We start from the raw sequence: 21,949 nt of genomic DNA, 5'->3' as shown, positions 1-21,949 counted from the left end.
CTGCACAACAAGCTATTCCTGGTTTATCTTGTACTCTCCCTGTCCCAGCTTTGAATCAGTCAGTTCTCTAAGGAACCTTGGTCCTTTTCATGGAGAATGGTATTTAGAAGCCAAGATCTCGGTGCTGAGTGTGCCTAATGCTAGCGGAGTATTGCTTCTCCCAGGCCCCCCCAGAGGACAGAGCTACGAAATATATGCATTTTTATACACACATGCAGGCATACACTTGTATGTATTAACACATGCATACTTTTACATCTTTATTTCTGTTTCTCTGGGTCTCCTTATCCTTAATATATTTATTTGCTCAATCCTCTGTGTGTAGCCATTCTCCCTGCCAACATGAGTCTGCCTTTCCACCATGCTCTGATACTGTCTTTGTAAAGATCATCATTCCTAGCTAGCACAGGCTGCCCCTGTCACCCTACTTCAATACCATCTTTTTCCAGGCCCTGTTAACCCCTTGCTTGTGTCTACCCAATGACTGTTGGACTGAATTAGGATGGAAGGGAAGAAAAGCAAATTTTTGTTTTAAGAAAATCTAATTAATATTAGAAGAAAAAAGTAAGCAAAGGTTATTGTTCACGTTAGGATTTAAACTATTAGGCCATCCACCAGTATGGTACAACTGTTGACATTAAAGGGTCTCAAGTGCCTCTAAGTCCACTTTCAAACTGTAATTGTGGCCAGGAGGTGAGGAGGAGGTAGCTGCCTGTGCCTTCTGTGCTGCATTTGGGCCTTGGCTGTAATAGCAGGAACAGGACTGTCAGCATAGAATGCTTATTGGCTGGTCTGTACATGTATCATGCCTAATGAAAGAAGGACAAAAGCAAACAATTGATTTTTTTCAGTGGTTCTCACCAAGAGGTTATACTTTTCACTCACAAAGTGGCCTTGACCTCTGCTGAAATAAACACCAGAAAAGTGAATGTGTTCCCATGATCGGTAATGACAGTTACCTCATTATGAGTTCACATTTCCTGTCACTTGGGCAATAAGTAATTGCCAGCCCTTCAAGTTGATTGTAAGCTCCTTGAGAGCAAGGGACAGGATAGTTACTTACATAATCACCCACAGTGACTTGTAATTAGTGTCTGACTAGTGACTGATGACAGAGAAGGCAATGGCAACCCACTCCAGTACTCTTGCCTGGACAACTCCATGGATGGAGGAGCCTGGTAGGCTGCAGTCCATGGGGTCGCTAAAGCTCGGACACGACTGAGCGACTTCACTTTCACTCTTCACTTTCATGCATTGGAGAAGGAAATGGCAACCCACTCCAATGTTCTTGCCTGGAGAACCCCAAGGACAGGGGAGCCTGGTGGGCTGCCGTCTATGGGGTCGCACAGTCGGACACGACTAAAGCGACTTAGCAGCAGCAGCAGCATCAGTGACTGATGAATCAAGGTTTTATTCTCCTCATTCTCCACCCAGCTAGACCATTAACCTAACACTGGGGGAAGCATGTCTATTTTTCTATCATGTTCTAGTCACCTCCATTGTTCACATGTTAGAAAGGACTGAAATCTGGAAACTTCTGAACTGGTTAAGGGATGCAGAAGCAGAAATCGACCTTTTAAAATTTCATCTTTTTGTCCTGCCTTCCTCCTTGCCTCCCTCCCTGCCCCTGATTGAAAGCCCAGCAGAAGATGATGCAAGCATGACTTCTGGGGACTTCCATGGTGATCCAGTGGCTGAGACTTCACCTTCTAATGCAGGGAGTGCAGGTTCAATCCCTGGTCAGGGAGTTAGGATCCCACATGCCTCTTGGCCAGAAAACAAAAACATTAAAAAAAAAAAAAAAGCAGCAGCAGCAATATCGTAACAAATTCAATAAAGATTTTAAAAATGGTTCACATTTTAAAAATCTTAAAAAAAAAAAAGACTTCTGACCTTGGTAGGTAAATAGTCCTGCTGCTGAATTGTGCTTCCTCGAGTTCAGAACCAGCCATGTGATAGGACATCTAGGCTCGGGGCTGCAGTCGCAGCCCTGGTTGTAGGCTGGCTTTCCCCAAGAACTTTCTGTTCAGCTTTCATCAAGTCTCCTAACCTCCCTGGGCCTCACTGTCTGCATCTGTAAAACTGGAGATTGGAACTTATGGTCTCCTAACAGCTCCTGGTTCTACAACTGCCTTACTCGGGCCTTATGAATTACTTTGATTCATGGACACATCCTGAATGAGAGCACAGGGGTAGCAAATTGATAAGGAAAACTGAGAGTGAAAGTGTAGTTTATGATAACACTAAGACTATTCTCTGATGCTCAAACTGAAACCTCTTTTTTTCAGTGTGTATGTGTGTGTGCATTTGCTTGCAATTACAGGAAGAACTATAGAAAGCCACTTATAGCTGCTGCTGTAGATTATTTTTAAATTTATATGAAAAAATAATCTCTAGAATAGCTAAAATAATCATAAAAAAGAAGAACAAAGTGGGAAGGTTCACCCCCTGGTATTAGGTCTGACCATATAGCTAGAGTGATCAAGGCTGTGTGGTATTGGCGGAGGGACAGACATATCCATCAAGGAGCAGAATAGAGAACCCAGAAATCAACCACACAAATATGCCCAATTGCTTTTCAATGGAGATGTAAATTAATTCAATGGAAGAGAGAAGGCTTTTTCAGCCAGTGGGGGTAAAACAAGTGGATATCTATAGGCAAAAAGAACCAACTCTGAGCTAAGGTTCTCACATAAAAGTTAACTTAAAATGAATTGAATATTTGAATTTAAAATGTGAAACTATAAAACTTTTAAAGGAAAATAGGGGGACATCTTTGGGTTCTAGGGCTAGTCAAAGAATTCTTAGACTTGACACCAAAAGCGTAATCTCATAAAGGGGAAAAATTAAACTGATAAAAAGTAAAAAATTTTGCTCTGGAAAAGTCCGTGTGAAGAGGGTGAAAAGGCAAGCTACAGAATCAGAGACAATATTTTCAAACTACATATCAGACAAAGGACTAGTATAGACAATATATAAAGAACCCTCAAAACTCAACAGTTAAAAGAATTCCCAAAAATCTAATTAGAAAATGGGCAAAAGACATGAACAGATATTTCTCCATAGAAGATAATAATGGCAAATAAGCACATGAAAAGATGTTCCACAGAATTAGCCATTAGGGCAACACAGATTAAAGCCACAACTATACACCTATTAGAATTGCTAAATACAAAATAGTGACAGCACCAAAATCTGATGAGCATGTAGAGAAATTGGATACATCACCGGTGGCATTGTAAAATAGCATAGCCAGCTGGAAGACAGTTTGGCAGTTTCTTATAAAAGTAAACATAGGGCTCTTCCCTGGCAGTCCAGTGGTTAAGACTTTCAACTTCCATTGCGTCCCCCTGTAGAGGCGAGGGCTTGATTCCTGGTCAGGGAGCTAAGATTTTGCATGCTACTCTGCGTGGCCAAAAAATTAAAACAACAACAAAAAATCCAGAAAAATAAACACAGGACTACCATGTGACCCTGTAGTTTCACTCTTGGGCATTCACCCCAGATTAGTGAAAACAAGTTCACAGAAAAACCTGTATATGAATATTCATAACTGCTTTATTCCTAATAGCCCCAAATTAGACACAATGGAATTGCTTTTTGGTGTATTAGTGGTTAACCAAACTGTGGGGTATCTATACCATGGAATAATACTTAGCAATAGACAGAAACACTTTTGATCCGTGGGACAAGTAGGCTGAATCTCCAGGGAAGCATGCTGAGTGGGAAAAGACAGTTCCCAAAGATTACATACTGTATGATTCCATTTATATAACATTTCTCAAAATGACACAATTATAGAGAGGGAGAACAGAGAGGTGGTTGCCAGGGTCAAGGACTCAGTGGGCGGGGGCAGGGGAGCATAGGGAGAGATAGAGAAAGGAAGAGAGGCCGTGTGCCTATAAAAGGACATGAAAGATCCTCGTGGTGGTGGAAAGGTTCCCTATTGCCTGCACCCACGTCAGCATCCTGAGTGTGACGTTGTATTATAGTTTTGCCAGATGTTCCCATTCGGGTATTCTCAGTAAGGAGTACATGGGCTCTCTCTAGTATTTTTAAAAATTGCATGTGAATCTACAATTATCTCAAAATAACAAAGCTTAATTTAAAATAAAGAAACATTAGGCTTCTCTTTGGGTTTAGTTTGATACAAGTAAATGGAGTAAAAAGATGTACAATTTGGGAAAAGAATTGAATAACCATTGGAGAGATTATAAATAGCTTGGTGACAGTGATGTGTCTTTTTCTTTCTATATCTGCCAGAGTACTTGGCCCCAATCACAGTCTTACCCATAGAAGCACTCAGTCATTTTGTTGTACGTAGCACTGTCAGTAAGGAGTAGAAGTTGCCATGTTGAGCAGTTTATTTTTTGTATTTAAGTGTAAGACATGCAGGTATGATTATAAGCAAGTCAGATGTGGTTCTGTGTGAACAAGCCAATGATTTTTTGTGAAACATAGATGGTAATTAACCTTGATAACATAACCATAACATAACCAAAGTCCTTTTGCATAATATAAGGTTAAATCATTGTGTTTTCCTCCCACAGAGGGTTTGCTTGTTAGCTCTCTTTTGTTTTATTTTACAGAGTATCCTTGACCCACATTCACTAGCATAGGAAGCAGGGGCAGTGTACTTTGGGCTTGAAGGCAAAGGTCCTCACTTCTATTTCAGAAGCTCAGGGCTCTTAGGAAGTGTCTCAGGAATCTGGGGTGGGGGGAGAGGGCTGTTGCTCCCTTCCTGTGGTATCTACCTTGGGCAGCTCCCTCTCTGTCTATTTTGCAAATTGGGTTCTTGTAAGATTTGGTTTAAGAACAGATTCCAATGCTCATAAAACCTTTGAACTGCCAGTGGTTCACTGTTCCTCGGGGCTGAAGTTGCAGTCAGAACTCAGTGTCTCAAATCCCCCATCTGGGGAGATAGTGCGGAGGCTGAGAAGATAGGGGTGAGGGTTTTGTGTAGGGGGAGAGGCACCAATGCCTGGAGGCTTTCTGTCTCTCCTGCTGCAGCCACTGCCAACCGTGCTGTGCATTCAGTGTTGCCTCTGCAACACTGGGACAGAACACATCGCCTGCAGAAACTCTGGGATAGAGATTCCACATTTCAAAGCAGGAAAACGAACCAGTGGGAGAAGGATGCTTGCAGAGAAAATACGTTTTGATTTTTCTTTTCAGTTTATATGTGTGTGTGTGAGAGAGAGAGAGTAGTAGCAGTAATAGTAACATAACATGTACACGCATGCTAAGTCACTTCAGTCGTGTCTGACTCTTTGCCACCCTGCAGACTGTAACCAGCCAGCCTCCTCTGTCCATGGGATTATCCAGGCAAGAATCCTGGAGTGGTAACATACGAGAAACATAAGTTCTGAGGACCCAAGATAGTGAGGTCACTGATCAGTCGGTAAGAAAAGCAACTGGAGACTGGAGAATTTAAACTAACAAATGCATCTTGCAGGAGGAATGTGCAAAGCCGTGTGCAAAAAAGAATTTGTGAAAATATCTGGCAGATATTTCAGTGCTTGTTTCAATGGCAATTGATGAATGGTGAATAATTAATATTAAAATAAATTGTAATAAAATGGTGTAATAAGATCAGCAAAATGCCACCTGGCTAATTCCACATTCAAATGGGACCAAGATGTCCACCAAGGCACTGAACAAGGGGGCCGTGGGAGCGAGCCCAGTAGGAGTAGGGGTGGAGGGTCATTTTCTTTCTGCAGCGCAGGTTGTAATGTGTGATGCATCCACATTCCCTGAAAAGGAGTGAACTGGGGAAAGCTGAACGCCCCTTGGATGTACTGGGGCTTCCTAAAGACATTTCCAAGTCCCTGCAGCGCTCATACTGGGGTCCTCTCCTCATTGTCACCCTTCCTTCAGCACTGGGTGGTGGTGACCGCCAGCTGCAGGAGGTGACAACACTCGAAGAGCCTGTGTGTCCACATCACCAAGATGGCCACTGGCAAGGGAAAGGGCGATCTTCAGAGTCTGCACTCAGAGCATTTTGGAGATGAATTTCTACTTGTTTGGTCTTCTGCGGTGCTTAAGGCCTCTTGAATGTGCTGGGCCAGAGATAGATGAGCTGAGACTCTGTGGTTTGCAAAATTCCTGGGAGCACTTCAGTGGTAAATACTTTCTGGCGACTGGGGCTTGGAATATTTCGAGATTCAGCCTGTGTCTCAGTCCACAGTGAACATCTTTCTTGGGGAGCTAGGCTGTGCATGCCCTATTTTGGGGCCCCAGGTGGGGGTGGAGAGACATAGGACGGAAGCCCAAACCATTAATAACCCCTTTCCTTTTAAATTCTCTGCTCTTAAGAGTGAATTGGCTGAAGTTCCCAGAGGGCTTTTGGCCATCAACACTACAATTAGGAAACAAACGTAACCAACAAAAATATATGGAAACCACAGACAAAATCACCACTCTGATATAACCCATCTCCCCAAAAGCACTATCCAGCCAGAGTTGATTCTGGCCTATGACTCGCTGGGGTTTTCTTTTTTTTAATCATTCTTTTCTTTTTTTTTTTTTAAGGCATTAAAAAAGTTTCTTCTGGCTTTTAAATTTTTTTAGTTATTAGTTACTTATTTATTTTTGGCCAAGTGGCATACAGGATCTTGGTTCTCTAACTAGGGATTGAACCCGTACCCCCTGCATTGGAAGCAAGTAGTCTTAATCACTTGGACGGCCAGAGAAGTTCCATAAGTTCCATGGCTGGGGCTTTCAGAGTTCCCTGAGGTCTAAGGAGATCCTCAAGTCTAGGATAGGAGAACCCAGCAGGCCTGACACAGTAGGGCTTGCCCAGCTGCTCGTTTCCATGAGCGTTCCGGGTTCATTCAGAGCACCCCTACTCATTCTCAAAAGCATCCCAGTTTAGACCACAAATTATATGGTGTTTAAACAAACAAACTAGAAAGTCGACTCCAGGCCTCAGCTGAAGGGCTACAAGTCTCCTCTGAGGGTTCACTCTATGTGATTCTTCAACCAGGGTCAGCAAACTACAGCCCTTGGCCTGTTTGCGTTTGGCACACAGCTGAGAATGGTTATTATATATTTTTTTTAAAAAAAGAATATGTGACATAGGTAAACATGATGTGCAAATCCTGATATAATGACATCTGGCCCTTTATAGGAAAAGGTTGCCAAGCCCTGATCTAGCCACCTGATCTCGAATTTGGCATAGAGGGCCAGGGTCCTGGATTGTTGTCTTTGGCTCCAAAGAAGAGTGAGTATTATGCATCCTCTTCCTACCTTGTCTCGACTCAAGTCCGGCACAGGGTCTGATACTGAGGAAGTGTCTCTGGAGTGTCACCTACCAGAGAACCCCATGTGGATGAAGACCTCTGTTGAGATTACTTGTTTCCTCTCCAGAAATGGGTGATGTTGCAGGGGGAGAAATTGAGGGTTAGGGCGTCCTGGGCCACAGGTGAAAGGCAGTATGGGCTTCGAATCCTTAGATGCGTGGGTAGATGGGGCCCTTTGGTGGTTTCCTACCATCAATCACATCCTGCTGTCCAACTGGGCCCTGCTGCTGCTGCTGCTGCTAAGTAGCTTCAGTCGTGTCCAACTCTTTGCAACCCCATAGACGGAAGCCCACCAGGCTCCCCAGTCCCTGGGATTCTCAAGGCAAGAACACTGGAGTGGGTTGCAGTTTCCTTCTCCAAGGCATGAAAGTGAAGTCGCTCAGTCGTGTCCGACTCTCCGCGACCCCATGGACTGCAGCCTACCAGGCTCCTCCGTCCATGGGAATTTCCAGGCAAGAGTACTGGAGTGGGGTGCCATTGCCTTCTCCGAACTGGGCCCTAGGATACCCAAATCTTTTAATGTTGACCTTCATGCTTCCACATGGTCAGTGGTCCTTGCCATATGCCCTTTGTGTGTAAAAATGCATGTGTGTTCAGGGGCTTCCCTGGCTCTCCAGTGGCTAGGACTCTGTGCTTCCACTGCAGGAGGGGCATGGGTTCGATCCCTGGTCAGAGAACTAAGATCGTGTAAGCCACGGGGTGCAGCCAAAAAAAAAAAGATGCAGGTGTTCATGCCTCCCCAGGGAATCACATCTTTCCAGCACGAGGAACTTCTTTTCAGAATCACCATTTTAGTCTTGGTTGCATGAGAGAGCCTCCAGTTTGGGGGACAGTTCTTGGAAAAAGAGACTGTCACGTGCAGTCCCCTCAGCTTTGTCACCAATCGGCTCTGTGACTCTCGGGAACACACCAAGGGCCTTTGCCTCTTAATCCATAAAAAGAGCTCCCAGATAGCCCTTCCAGCGTGACCACTGATGGTTTTCTGAAGTCCACACCATCGTCTGGAATGCTCTTGTTCCTGTGATCCTCATGAAGAATGCAAAGTGTACGTGGCACTTCTTACAAGTTTATATTTAGAAGCATTTTAAAAGCAAACATGTTGGCCAACTCTAAGAAGTACTCAGGGCACTGCCAGAGCCCCTGGTTACCTTATTCCTGCTAAAAATACTCAGAACCCAGTCAGTAGAGCAGTTGACAAGGGGCGGCAGGGTCAAGGCCAGACGCCAGGCTTACTGACTGCTGACCCCTGGCAGCACCAACCCACCATTTCCCACGGTTCCTAGAGGACTCACGTAAAACATGACTGTCTCATACAGGGTAGAGACAGTACCTAGACGACCTCCCTGGTGGCGCACTGGGTAAGACACAGGTTATGCAGGGGACACAGGTTTGATCTCTGGTCCGGGAAGATGCCACGGAGCAACTAAGCTCATGTTTCCCAATTACTGAAGCCTGCTCGCCTAGAGCCCATGCTCCACAAAAGAAGCCACCACAGTGAGAAGCCCATACTCTGCAACTGGAGAGTTGCCCTGGATCATGGCAATTAGAGAAAGCCCGCATGCAGCAACATAGAGCCTGCACCCAGTACAGCCAAAACTGAAGTAAAAAAAAAACAAACAGTACCTGGAAATGGCCTTGCCCATGAGCAATAAATATTCCATTGAATTATTCACAGAGCTGGATATTTGCTATTCTGGGGACGTTGCTCTAGAAAAATGGTTTGGCTTTATTTTTTTCCTTTCCTTGTTTCTTTTTACTCTAGACATCTCCTGAATGTCCTTCTCACAAATGAGAATTATGTAATGATTATGAAAACCACATTGTATCTCAAGTCGACATTCATAAAAACGAGTGTTATTTTTTTTCCCCTTATTTTTGGAAAGCCAAAATGTTGGCAGTGTTTGCCAGGCTTGAGAAAGACGGTTACGCTTGTAGCTCGCTTTGGGCACTTACTGACCAGGTGCTAAAACTGAAAATGCTCTTTCTATGCAAGAACCACCACTGCCTTTCCCCTGTAGCTGAGACTGATTGGCAGGAAACATCTGGCAGCAGATGACCTTGCCTGCATCCCATCTTCTGAACTTTGTAATAAAACATCTCTGAACTCTTCTTTAGGGTGAATGTCCTGCACCCCATGGAGGCAGGGCCCCACTAGGAGCTGTGCGGTTTGCTGGTTGCAGAGTCTGTCTGATTAAGCAGTTCAAAGTTATGGTAGCTGCTTATTAGTTTTCTCACTGTTGCATACACTAAACCAAAAATACTCTTCAAGAGAAGTGAGAGGGTAGGAAGGGACCTGCCCTCAGATCATTAAAAATGATTCATAACAACTCAGGCCCCTGTGCCTCTTCCCTAGCAATCACTTTCTTAGTTGTAATCAGCCTTGGCTGTTTTAATAGCTTAAAAAGCAATTACTCCTTTCTCTGCATCTTCCAGCTTTTCAGCTTAGCCACTGATTGTGTCCCAGCCCTTTTGGAAACTGGCTTTCTATATGTGGAAACACACTGATTGAAAATGTTCCTCCCCAACCTCTGACTCTAAGAGAGTCAGTTTTAAAATAGGACACTTTCCGTTTTGGGTTTTCTACCTTTATTACATTTTTGCATTTGAGATCCAGACAAACCACTCTTATACCACACACAAGGCATCCGTTCTTGTGATTTTTAAAGTGCATTTCCCCTTTGTGTACAAAAATATGTTTGTTTTTTTTTTTAAACCTGTGGGACTTTCTCGACAAGGCACTTTCAGGCATGAAAATGAAGTTGAGTCTCCGGTTCTACATTCACATAGAAATAAGAGTGGACTGCCACCATCACAGCTGTGTTCTTTGAGTCCTCACAGGTCCAGCCAACTCTAGAAACTGATAAACAAGACTAAAAGCATCCAAAGCTTTACAACTTGCGCTCGAACACTTTACAGCCCTAACAAGGAAAAGCTGCCAGTCCGCACGGCTGTCCTTCCCTGGTTCAGATGTGTCCCACTTCAGGAAGTGAAGATATGCTGGCAAAGTGTCTTTAGATGACCTGAGAGATCCCATTGTAAGTATAACATCTTAGCCCAAATGTCCATGGTCATTTTAGGAGAGACGAGGACGTCAGGACCTCCCAGGGCAGAAGCCACAGTGCTTTCTCTAGCAAATCACATCCAGTCGAGGGCTTTGACGGAAGGACACTGAAGTTTTCACTCACTGTCCATTGAGGGAAACCCTAGACCACGGCACTTCTGAAAAGTGAGCAAATACTTTTGGGGGGTTTATACACACATATATATAGAAGTCATTTAGTGTCCCAGTGACTACAAGTAACGCTTGTTTTTAAAAATGTCAAATTACAGGCAAAGATCAAAACCACAAAACATTCTTTCAGCAGTTTAAAATTTACATCTTTAGAAAACATTGAAAGAGTCATGTTTTGCCACCATTCAGATTCAATCTTAGAAAATACACTCTACCCTGACTCTGAAATTGTTTTAATCTCTGGACACCTATAACAAGAACACTTGAAGAAAAAAACAAACAATCTTGCCCAAATGCTGCCATCTTCCAAGAAACACTGAAAGCTTATTGTATAAAATCTATCTTTAGAGCACCTAGTTTATTTATTGCACCTAATTTGCAAATGCTCCCCAGGACATATGGGGGAATAAATATGAAACAGAAATGAAGCTGCCTCCCCACCCCTGGACAGCTGCACCACGGGCAGAAAGCTGGTCCTTTGCGGGGGCGGGGGGGGCAAGTTGGGAAGGGGGCCACTTGTCACCATAACCAAGAGGGTCAGACCTACAGGTCAGGCAGCAGTCATGTCTCCAGATAAGAAACCTGTCCCTTTCTGAAGTGTGTAGACATATTACTGCTGCTGAGTTAGGAACCGAGGAGAGAGCCCCTGGGAGCAGGTCCTGAGGCCAGCTGTTGATATCCTGGGAGAGAACTGGCCCCGAAGCAGACAGCATGCGTGTGTGCTAAATCACTTAAGTAGTGTCCAACTCTTTACGACTCTATGGACTGTAGCCCACCAAGCTCCTCTGTCTGTGGGATTCTCCAGGCAAGAACACTGGAGTGGGTTGCCATGGGGATCTTCCCAACCCAGGGATCAAACTTCTCTTAAGTTTTCTGCATTAGCAGGTAGGTTCCTCACCACTAGCACCATGTGGGAAGCCCGAAAGGAGACAGACTGACGGGTAAAGAGGAGACAGTGCTCTTCAGAGGCCGAAACCTCACTGCCTGACAATGCTGCCGGGGAGCTTGGGCAGGCACTTGCTTTAGTCAGAGAAGGGTCTTTCTTTGCCAGCAGGTAAGGACTTGCACGGTGGGGTGAGCAACCCAGGTGCACTGGTGAGGGGGTTTGCAACCAGTGCCCCCAGCAGAAAAGCTGGGGTGAGCTGGGAGGAAAGAAGGGTAGGGGGAGGGTTTGTGGTTGTTTTGAAAGAGATACTTATCACTGAATTACCATATTTCAAATTTTGACACGGGAATGCCTTCAGATCACAATGACTGAAAACCATACAAAAGTCACTTGAGGCATTTTTCTCACTAACAGAGAACAATCTGGTCACGAGGAAATGACAGTACACTTTGTACCTTTCATAAATTGCAGGAGGAGGGAGGGGGCTTCTTAAAGCAAAATAAATTCATGACCCATATAAAATTAGGTTTGCTTCCAAATGGTGTACATTTACACTCTTGTATAACAATTCTGATCACCAGATTTGTAACACAGAGAATCTTGTCTGTGTACTGGATGTAAGACATGCTTAGATAAAACCCAGTTCTGCCCAATGTCAGCATAAGAAAAAAATGTGATTGTCCCTTAAATTATATTAGCATGTAATCCCCCAGTGCTGGCCACCTGGGAGAGACATAAAAAATAAAGCACTGGGTTGCAGACTAATCACAGCCAGTTTTAGGGATAAAAACTCTGTGGAACACCACTTAAGAGCATTTTTTAAAAATCACAACATTTTAAAGTTCAAAAGAGAAAAGAAAAAAACCCCAACCACAAAACTCTAGGAGCCAAGACACTTGAGATCTGCTCAACGCTGATTTACAAAAGCCACAGAAGCCAGGAGGTCTCTTCCAACTGATCTGGAGAATGCAAGTGAAAGAAGACTCTTTGCTTGCAGAGTCCAGGGTCTGTGTCCCCAGATCTAGGGAGTGGGGCACCCCGTCTCCTGCCGCCCCTTAGGAAGACCTCGCTTTAGTAAGATCAGGCAGAAGAAAAACAAGGCGGTCCTTTAATTAAGTTCTGAAAATAAAAACAAAACCCCAATCTTCTACAAATACACATATAAAAGTACTTTTTAAACACTCCCAAGTACCAATGAATCTTGCGCAAGAAAAATCACAGGGTTTGGGGATCCATCGGATGAGGAAAGTCCCAGGAATCTCACAACAGTGTGAACCAACAGACTTTTAATGCTTTAGTCCAATGTGGTTAAGAACAATGAGTCTATGATATTTCCGAGTTGGCAAACAGTAAAAATCAAATCTGAGAACTTGGTGAGGTTTTTCTCCCCATCCCTTTCCACACCCATACACCATAAATAAGAACAACCAAATCAAAGTCCATGGGGGCTGGTAAAGTGTTGTTTACAACATGGATGTTGTAAATCACAGTCAAAATACAACCAAATGTTTTCTGGAGGCGTGGAGGATATATTGAATCTGCTAATCCAAACATCCCAAACACGGCGTAAATGATGACTCTCCAGGAAAAGAAATTCTAAAATCCTTTTGTGGAGAAAGAGACACGGGCAAGCCAGCTGAGCAAGTTACAACAAGTCTTGTAACCAAGCTGTCCAGTGACTCAGGGTAAGACTGAGGGCTTAGAAAGCTCCCCCAAAGCCAAGAGGAGAAGCTAAGTGTCCCACTCACGCCTGTCCTGCTGGCATCAGCCTAGTGCGCCATTGGTGACACCGCCCAGGAGCCAGCTGACTTCCCATAGCTGGTGTGTCATCCTCTGCTGGGCTGTAAAAGCAGGGTCAGAAAGAGGAAATGTCCATCTCCATCACAAGTTGATCGGCCTGTATCATCTTTTCCTGAACATCAGCTGAACTGTGGAAGAAAACCAAGGGCACAAAAACGCAGAGATAAAGTGTGAAGCCCACGTAGACACAGGGCAGCTGCAACAGGTGAGAAGGCCCTGGCTGGGCAGCGAAGACCCCCAGAAGAGGGGCCCTTGGGAGGGCCGAGGGCTTTCCAGGGGACTGACTTCCCACACCCAAGAGGAGAGGGACTCCTTCTCATTCAGCCAACATCCTCTAGCCTGGCCAGGGCTGCCCACAAGCCTGGGCCCCGTCCAGACCCTTTCCAGCATCATCCTGCTCAGACCCTCATTGCCAAACGGACCAGCACAGCCATCTCCTCCAAATGTGAACCCAGTTCTATGATCTAAACCTGGCTGTCTTGGCTGATGGAAGGAGAAAAGTGACTAGGATCCGTTATTTTCAAAACTGTGTCTGATGGCAGTTCAGCTTTTCTCCGGGCTTCCCTCTCCACCCCAGGATGACTGCAGCTCGGCTCATCCGTGCCCACTGAGCCCGGCTCCATCCCGGGCTGTCACTAGTAGTACGGCCCAAGCTTCTCGTATCCTAAATAACTAGGCCACTCCGGAAACAGACCGTAGGAACACCGAGGGCTTCCAAACTGGTCAAAGGCTATTTCAAGATCGGGTCCGTTTGGTGGCTGGGCTGTTCCCTGGGTAGACTGCAGCTCCGCTCGGATGATCCTATAGTTTTTGCCTTTGTTGCTGTCCCAGTACGTCTGTCCATTGCACTCGTAGCACACGGCGAACTCCATCCTCTCATAAGACTGAATTTTCTCAGGCAAGCTGATGTCAAAGGAGAACGTGTCCTTGTCTGAACCCGCGTACGTATCCTTCACATACCAACAGGGAAAGTCTGTGAAGCTTTTCCAGGTGTCAAAGGTCATCCGGACTTTCACCGTCTTCTCGAACGCGAGGTTCTGCACCTTCACGGTGCCTGCAATGGACCTGTCCTTCAGAATGCAGTTCTCCAGGCACACGTGGTCGGTCTGAAGCCGGTTTCTGAAGTCCAGGTAGTCTGCTGACGGCTGTGAGAAATCCAGCACAAAGCTCTCGCTCTCTGCTGTTGTCAGGCTCACAATGCTGTCCAGGAGCTCGGTGATGTTCAGCGGAATATCTAATGGGTCATCGAACTCGGAGAACACTTTGACCATCGTCAGGGCCAGCCCCTGGTTGTCGGCGAAGGACACCCGCTTCTTCACCTTTTTCTCCTGGACTGTCGGGGCCACCGTCCCACTGCCTTCATTCTTGCCACTCAGCTGAATACAAGGCCTCAGAGGTTTGCTTGGCTTTGGGGTGATCTGGAAGGCGAACCGCTCTCTGCGCAAGGAGGGGGCCATGCAGCTGTACCTGCACTCGATGTCCACGGCCATCACGGGGCTAGAGGAACACGCTAGAACCCTGGCCAAGGGGAAAGAGAGAAACAGAAAGGAGGTCAGACAGACATTCAGACTCATCCTTCCGACAGGGACCGGCAAGCTGCATTTGCCTTCATCTCTGCCCACATGGCCACAGCTCATTGTTAACTCAAGGGTTGTCCAGTGTGACCATGGTTTCAGGAGAGATTAAAAGTGTAAGTGGAGGGTGGGCAGGGGGAGAGGCCGAAGGTTAAAATCAAAGAAGTATGGAACCACTGGTCTTAAAACCAGTTCATGGAGTTCCCTGTCAGGACTTCTTGAGGCCTTCAGTACACTGATGATTGTGGGGAATAATGAAAAGAGCATGCTGTTTGTGGAGTTTTTCCTTATTCCTAATGAGGGAAGCCTCCATTTTTTGTGGCACACCTTGCTGAACACAGTTTGGTAAATACTGCTTTCATCCAATAAAAAGAAATTAATTCATCCCACAAACACTGATTGTCGTTTGCTATGTGCCAGGCATGATGCCAGACCCTGGATTCAGTAGTGAAGATAGACCCCAACCTGTCTTCATTCAATGTACAGTAGATTTTTATATTCTAGTATGTTTTTTAAAAAGTACCAGCAATTTAGTATTTTTAAACTTTTTGTATCAGCGAATAATTGTTTTTTTTCTACAATGAAAACAGCCTCTATAAGAATAAAAAGCAAAGAGAATCATGCTAAAGATTACGTTGAATCTGACTTCATAAAAACAATGTTTTTTCTATAAGGGAATAAAGTAAGTAAAACTAAAAAAAACAAGACAAACAGGGAAAATATTTTCCAAAAAGCATGGCAGCAAAATGTTAATACCTTAATATATAAAGAGGTTTTATAAAATAATAACAAAGTCAAATATTCCATGTAGAAAAATGAGCAAAGAGCACAAATAGACAATTCATGGAAGAAATTTAAAAGTGGCTCAGAAATATGCAAATGTCAAGGCTTGTAAGTAATTTAAGAAATTTAGATTAGGAAACAGTGCCTGTTTTTACCTAATGAGTTAAGAAAGAATTTTAAAAGATAATACAAATATCTGTATTAGCCCAAATGGAACAAAATTTTTAAATCTTATATTTTCAGGTTCTTATATCACATACAGGTGTTAAACTTTAGGGAATAATTTAAAATGCATGGAGATTAATGAAATTGTTCAATGCAACATTAAGTAGAGGGGGAAACGTGAGAAAATAAACTAAATGACCAATAACAGGTAGCCAATTAAATCAAATATACTATATTCATGTGATACAATTTTATATCATCATTATAATCAATATTTGTAAAAAATATTTAAATGGCATAAAAATTCATAATATATGATTAATGTAAAAAATGGGTTTCCTTGATAGCTAAATTGGTGAAGAATCCACCCACAATGTAGGAGACCCTGATTTGATTCCAGGGCTGGGAAGTTCTGCTGGAAAAGGGATAGGCTACCCACTCTAGTATTCTTGGGCTTCCCTTGTGGCTTAGCTGGTAAAGAATCCATCTGCAATGCAGGAGACCTGGGTTCGATCCCTGGGTTGGGAAGATCCCCTGGAGAAGGGAAAGGCTACCCACTTTAGTATTCTGGCCTGGAGAATTTTATACAGTCCAGTCTATACAATCTATACTATACAATCAAGCCTATACTATACAGTCCATGGGGTCACAAAGAGTCGAACATGACTGAGTGACTTTCACTTTCAATGTAAAAAATGGAGAAGATAAAATTATACAGAGAGACTAGACTTGTAGGGCAAAATTATTACATATATGCATTAAAAAAAGACTAGAGATATACTTAAAACTGTCAAAATATCAAGGTAATGGGATTTCAGGAAATTTCTGTTTTCCTGCTTTGTACTGTCTTATCTTTTCTAAAATAATAGAACTTCTCTAACCAAGAAAACAGAATGAATATAGTAAAACATCTCAGATATCTTAAGATTTGCCAAAACTCACCGAACACTATTGCCACACTAGAGCCAAGCCATTTGAATTTCTAATTACCATGGCAAATTGATATCCTGATTTGACAGTTCCAAAGGGCTAACTGAAGAAGTTAGTGATGAAATCTGGATTAAAATCTCTGGTCTGAGAATCACAGAACATAGGATCTGGATTAGTTGCTAATCACATCGTCCCTCATGGCAAAGGCTCTACTGTGGCAATAGTGCGTGGTGGTATGTTGGGGTACCAACTCTCAGGCCTCCCCTAAATTCCCCTCCATGGAGGGTGCTATGCTGTGGATTGATGATGGTAGTTCAGGAGAAAGAATGGCAAAATGTTGCTCATCTTCTGACAAGAGTGGAGATCACTGGTCTCACAAACAATACCAGACCCATAAATAATATCTTGATTTTGATGATCAAATATATAAAGAAAAATGAGAAGGTATGACGACATATTGGGTTTGATTCCATTTTCCAAAACAAACAAAAAAAATAGCACTTCCTCGGGGTGCAGGAATCACTTAGTGATGACCAAGTGGAGAAACCCACATGTTCAGAGACAAAACAATAATAACACAAGTACCTGTATTAGTCTGAAATGGCCCAACCTTTCCAAATGTTCTTATCTTAATTTATAGCCAAAACGTAGCCATCAAGATGCATTTTAAAGGATATCTGTGTTACTGTTTCTCCTCTAACAAAGTGAAACAAGTGAAAATTTTAGGAGCAAATTGGCTATTATATTTGTTTACACCCATGCAATTGTTCTGGGAAGGCAAGTTCTGACTGAACTGGGCAAGACAACTTAAAAAAAAAAAAAGTCAGTGGGTTCACTAAGGGGTTCAATGTAAAACAAACAAACACCAAAAAACCCTATACCTAAAAAGTAATTCAATTTTTCTTTTCCTCTGTTCGTTGCAAAACTCTGTTAGAATGCATTGGAATCACATTTTCAGTTCTACTTTTAACACACGTAGCTTTTGTTTTTTGAATGAATTGTTAATTAAAAATAACCAAACAGCAGGCAAAGCTGTGCATCCCAGCCCCTCCTCCTCTGCCCACCCCGACAACCTGGGTATGAACTAAGGGAGGAGGGGTTCCTCCTTGGCCACAGCAGCTTCCTCCTGGCCTGAGTCAGCACAAGGTCAACTGCAGGCTCTCTACGTGCGTCCAGCAAGCCTGCAAACCACCCTCATGCGTGCTTTCCCGCACAACTTTAAAACAGATCATTAGAAAATGATTGGGGAGCTCTCAAAATATTGTGGAAACGGAATTCTAACCCAAGGGGATCAGCGAAAGCAACTGCATACTTGCAGCCGACTGCAATTGCTCTCAAGTTCTAACCCCGCCAGTTAGAGGGGCTTAGTTGAAAGCCTTGGTAAAGTTTCAGTATTTGGACCCAGAGGTATAAATGTACCCCTGGGATCCCTTTTATCACCGAGCTTTAAGAACGGGGGGTTGGGGGAATGGGGGGTTGAGGAGGTTAGGCTGGAGTCAGAGCCAGACTCCACTGGCACTATGGACTGGAATTAAGCAAACAATTCCACTGGAACTTTCTAGAGTGGAATTGGTTGTGCGACTTTCTCCATGAAAGGCAAAAGGAAGGTGAACCACCTAGGGGCCCAGGCGTTCCTCCTGGGCTCCGGCCCAGAATCCCTTCACTTTTTCAGTGTCGCCAGCGCTGGAGGGGAGGTCACTAACCCTTGTGGCCTCAACAGAGGGTGCAGTCTGACTCTTGGCTCCCTTGTCCGTCCTCACAGGTAGATTCCAGTTTTTATTCACCAGATCATTCTCCAAGAACTGGTGCACCGAAGTGCTGGTTTGGTGTAAGCCTTCCTGACCTTCTACTCAGAAATTCCCTGACGGACCCTGACAGTGATGACCAACACCCAGATGCACTCCTGTCACTGGAGACACGCAAGGTAATCAGAGCTTCCTAAGTCCCTGAAAGGCAGGCACCTGGACAGGTGTTTTAATCCTTAAATGGCATGAAAATGATCAGTTCCAACACAGGATGCGTTGGGCTGTACTCACGCCCTCTCTTCTGACAGACTCTTTGGGAGCTCTGCCCTTTCCCTTGCCCAAGCCAGGTAATATGAATCACTGAGGTTGGTCAGGGAAAAAAAAAAACAGAAGGAGATGTGGACACACAATTGAACCAGCAGAGATGACATCGGACCTGGATACCAGTTCTTTGCAGGAGAAGGTCACGAGACTGAGTAGCTGTTACTCAGACCAGCAGGGATTCTCAAAACTTTTGCTTCCAAATAGATGCCTAGGAGATCAGTCTTGCCCCATGAGAGACTGGACATGTCTAAGGGTACGTTTCAGTGTTTCTGGTCAAAAAGAGGACAAACTCTAACACTCCATGCAAATTAGAGAGAACATGGAGAGTTTTGCATAAAAGCTTTTCCTGTTCCACTAGTGACAAACAACACACTCTCTCAAGACAGCTGACAAGGGTTACGTGTCATGGTGATTTTTCTCTAAAATCTATCAACTTGTACAGAAAATAACCCTATAACCTTCACAGTTTCAAGCAGCTGAACTACTGACTCTCTGGCTGTGCCTTTTATAGAAAGCAAATCTTTTTCTTTTGTATTGAGGCCAACACATTGCCTCCCCCATTCTCTTGCACTCTGATAAGAAAAGACAGAAATATCAGACGCACCAATAACTCACCAGGAACACTGAAGCTACATTGTGAAGGTAAGCATTTACAACCAAGTTACCAGGTATTATTTTTGTTTTAAAGACATGGCCACCTACCCGTTTGGCATTTCTCTGTTTGCTCCCCAAAGGTTTGGCTGCCATAGTGTGAACAAAGTTGGCATCTTTCCCTTTGTACTCTGACTATGGGGCCCTTATTCATAGCCCTAGATGCCACTTGGACTCCTCTATTCTGTCACCACCATCCAAAGCATCTCTGAGATAAATATCTGTGGATGAGGTTGCATATTATAGGAAAGAGATATGTTAAAATGGCACAGTGTCTGCATTTAGAAGTGTCCAATATGAAATATAGCGCACTGGCCTAGGAATGCCTACATCTCGCTGCGGCACTCAGGGCAAATTACTCAACCTCTCTGTGCTTGAGCTTCTCCCCTGAGATCCCTTTGAGCTCTGACATTCTGGGTTGCTGATACTGCCTGATGGTTCTTCTTTTCCCACTAACTTTTCCCTAAATATCTCTACTTTTGGGGTAATCCTCCAGCTGTCTTCACTTTAGTCTTGGCTTCTGGACAACCCTGCCAAATGAACCATTTCCTCTTCTCTGCACCCCAGCCTGAAGGCCTTCCTCTCCTTTCTCCTGGACCGTGGATCTCCCAGGGAGGCCTGGCCACACAGACCACAGGCCCCAACATCTTCTAGCAACTCTTCAAATTCTCAATTTTCTCCTCTTCTGCAGCAAACAATACCAGGAGAGAGCCCAAACCTTTTAGTATGTTGTGGGCTCTCTGCTCCCTCTTTTGCACTGAGTCGCTTCCACACCTCTTTCTCTGGATTCAAAAGGGTGGCAGGAACAGGACACGGGGGCAGGCCAGGGCGTCCTGGCTTCGAAGATCCCCCAGGTCACTGCCCCCTGGGTCCAGCCAGGCCCGGGCTGCACCCTGCCCCCAACCCCTCCCCGAGATCCATCGCCGGGCGGGAACCCACCTGTGGGGCCGCGGGGAAGCCCCCTTTCCAGCTGGCTCGCCGCATCGGAGAACCCGGAGGGAGGTGGCAGGGGAGGCTGCCGCCACCAGACTACGTGAGCCTCGGTGTGTGTCCGGGAGGCAGGGCTTGGGCTGGGTTCCCGGAGTTGTGACCGGCAGGGGGAGGAAGACGAGGAGGAGGAGGAGGAGCCCTAGTTATCACACCGGGGCGGGGCGGCGGGGCCACACGGGGCAGAGCGGAGCGGCGCCGCGAGAGCGTCCCCGCGCGGCCACCTCGACCCCGCCGGCCCAGGATGGCCCGTCTGGGGGCCGGGGACCCGAGGTGGCTCGGCTTCGGGTGGCCCCAGCAGCCGGTGCGCTCCGTGTCCCTTATCCCTCGGCGACCGGAGAGATCACCAAGTGTGTTTTTCTACGTTGTAACGGGAAATTGAGGCGGGGTGAGAGATGCAGCGACTTTCCCTTGTGCTCAAGATCCCAGGGCTCAGCTCTAGAAGTGTTGGTTCCCAGCCGGAAAAGCCTAGTGTTCACGTTCGAACTCGGCACAGTAGGGACCAAGAATGGTCTGGAATCCCAGCCCCAGCCTCCCATCGTGGCCCGGACCTCCATTCGGTGCATCACGTGGGTCCGGCCAGGCTCCATCCAACCTCTGGTCCCTGCATTGCCCTCTCCACGAGGAAGCAACAGTTTCCTCGAGCCCCTCTAGAGTGTCCCACGCCCAGAGTGTAACTGCAAGCTGGACTGAGAAAGTGTGTGTGGCAGGAACCAGAGAGGGTCCCTGATGGGTGCCCTCGACGCCCTTTCTGCGGCCGGGCACCCGGCCTTGCGAGCCTGGTAGGGGACGTACCTGGTACAGCTCATAAGCCCCGAGGTGCGGAGGCGCCAGCCTGCGGCAGCATCCGCGCCAGGGTGGCAGGGGCAGCGGCGGCGACAGCAGGAGCGGCGGCCGGGGCTCAGGTGGGCGCCCTCCGCGGGCAGCCGCATCCGTCCGTGCGCTAGAGCAGCCCGCCCGCCTCCTCCCTGCAGACCCTCACCTGGGACTCTAGCTCCCAGCCGCCGCGCGGCTCCCTTTAACTTTCAGGCCACCTCTCCCTACTCGGGACGTCTTCCTAGACCCCCCCTTTCACGTGAACGCCCCCCGCAGCCAATGGGCGCGCCCGGGACGCGCGCCGTCCACCAATAACCGCGGAGCCGCGGTCTCCCCGAAGCGCCGCCGCGCCACGTGATAGGCTGCGCGCCCGGAGCGGTAGGGCAGGGTTCCAGGGGCTGGGAAGGGGGCGGTGGGTCACAATTTCATCCGAAGCCGGGGGAGGGGCGGGGGAGGACGGGCGCCAGGGGGCAGAGGCACTTGCCTGCTGCACAGCATCCTGTTACAGCCAGAGGGCTGGACGCCGGCTCCTGGCACAGTTCCCACTCCCTAGGCAAAGTCCTAGCCGGGCAAAGTCACCCTGCGCGCGCGGACGGGATTGCAGTGGCATTCACTCGTCCCGCCGGCCCCGCCTTTGTCTTACTTTTCAGACAAGGGGTTCACAGGTGACCACTAGTTCCCCCATCACACGTGGAGCCCAGAGGAGCCGCGAGAGAATGCCAAATGCGTTTCCCTCCGTTTTAGGTGGAGCCTTT

General features: G+C 46.0%; 1 protein-coding gene across 2 annotated transcripts; it reads right to left on the bottom strand.

Annotated features, from left to right (window-relative positions):
* Window positions 1-9,870: 9,870 nt before the first annotated feature.
* PPP1R3B (protein phosphatase 1 regulatory subunit 3B) lies at window positions 9,871-21,420 on the bottom strand. Of its 2 annotated transcripts, none has more exons than XM_081520929.1 (2): window positions 21,174-21,420; window positions 9,871-14,737 (listed from the first exon to the last, which is right to left on the bottom strand). In XM_081520929.1, the coding sequence occupies exons 1-2, from the start codon at window positions 21,308-21,310 to the stop codon at window positions 13,855-13,857; spliced, it is 1,020 nt and encodes a 339-aa protein (XP_081377055.1). In that variant the 5' UTR covers window positions 21,311-21,420; the 3' UTR covers window positions 9,871-13,854. The 2 variants fall into 2 exon arrangements, with proteins under 2 accessions (XP_081377055.1, XP_081377056.1); XM_081520930.1 differs by lacking the exon at window positions 21,174-21,420 and adding an exon at window positions 20,331-20,444.
* Window positions 21,421-21,949: the final 529 nt, after the last annotated feature.

Source organism: Giraffa tippelskirchi, chromosome 8, assembly GCF_054371585.1.
Source record: "Giraffa tippelskirchi isolate mGirTip1 chromosome 8, T2T-mGirTip1v1.2.pri, whole genome shotgun sequence".
NCBI lineage: Eukaryota > Metazoa > Chordata > Mammalia > Artiodactyla > Giraffidae > Giraffa > Giraffa tippelskirchi.
The sequence above is the reverse complement of the archived record's forward strand: the minus strand, read 5'-3'. Positions and strand labels throughout refer to the sequence as shown.

Excerpts from the sequence above, each read along its gene's own strand:
- PPP1R3B (XM_081520929.1), bottom strand. The coding sequence starts at position 21,310 with ATGCGGCTGCCCGCGGAGGGCGCCCACCTGAGCCCCGGCCGCCGCTCC. Across the intron at positions 14,738-21,173 it reads GGGCTTATGAGCTGTACCAG|GGTTCTAGCGTGTTCCTCTA; the intron begins GTACGTCCCCTA and ends CCCCTTGGCCAG.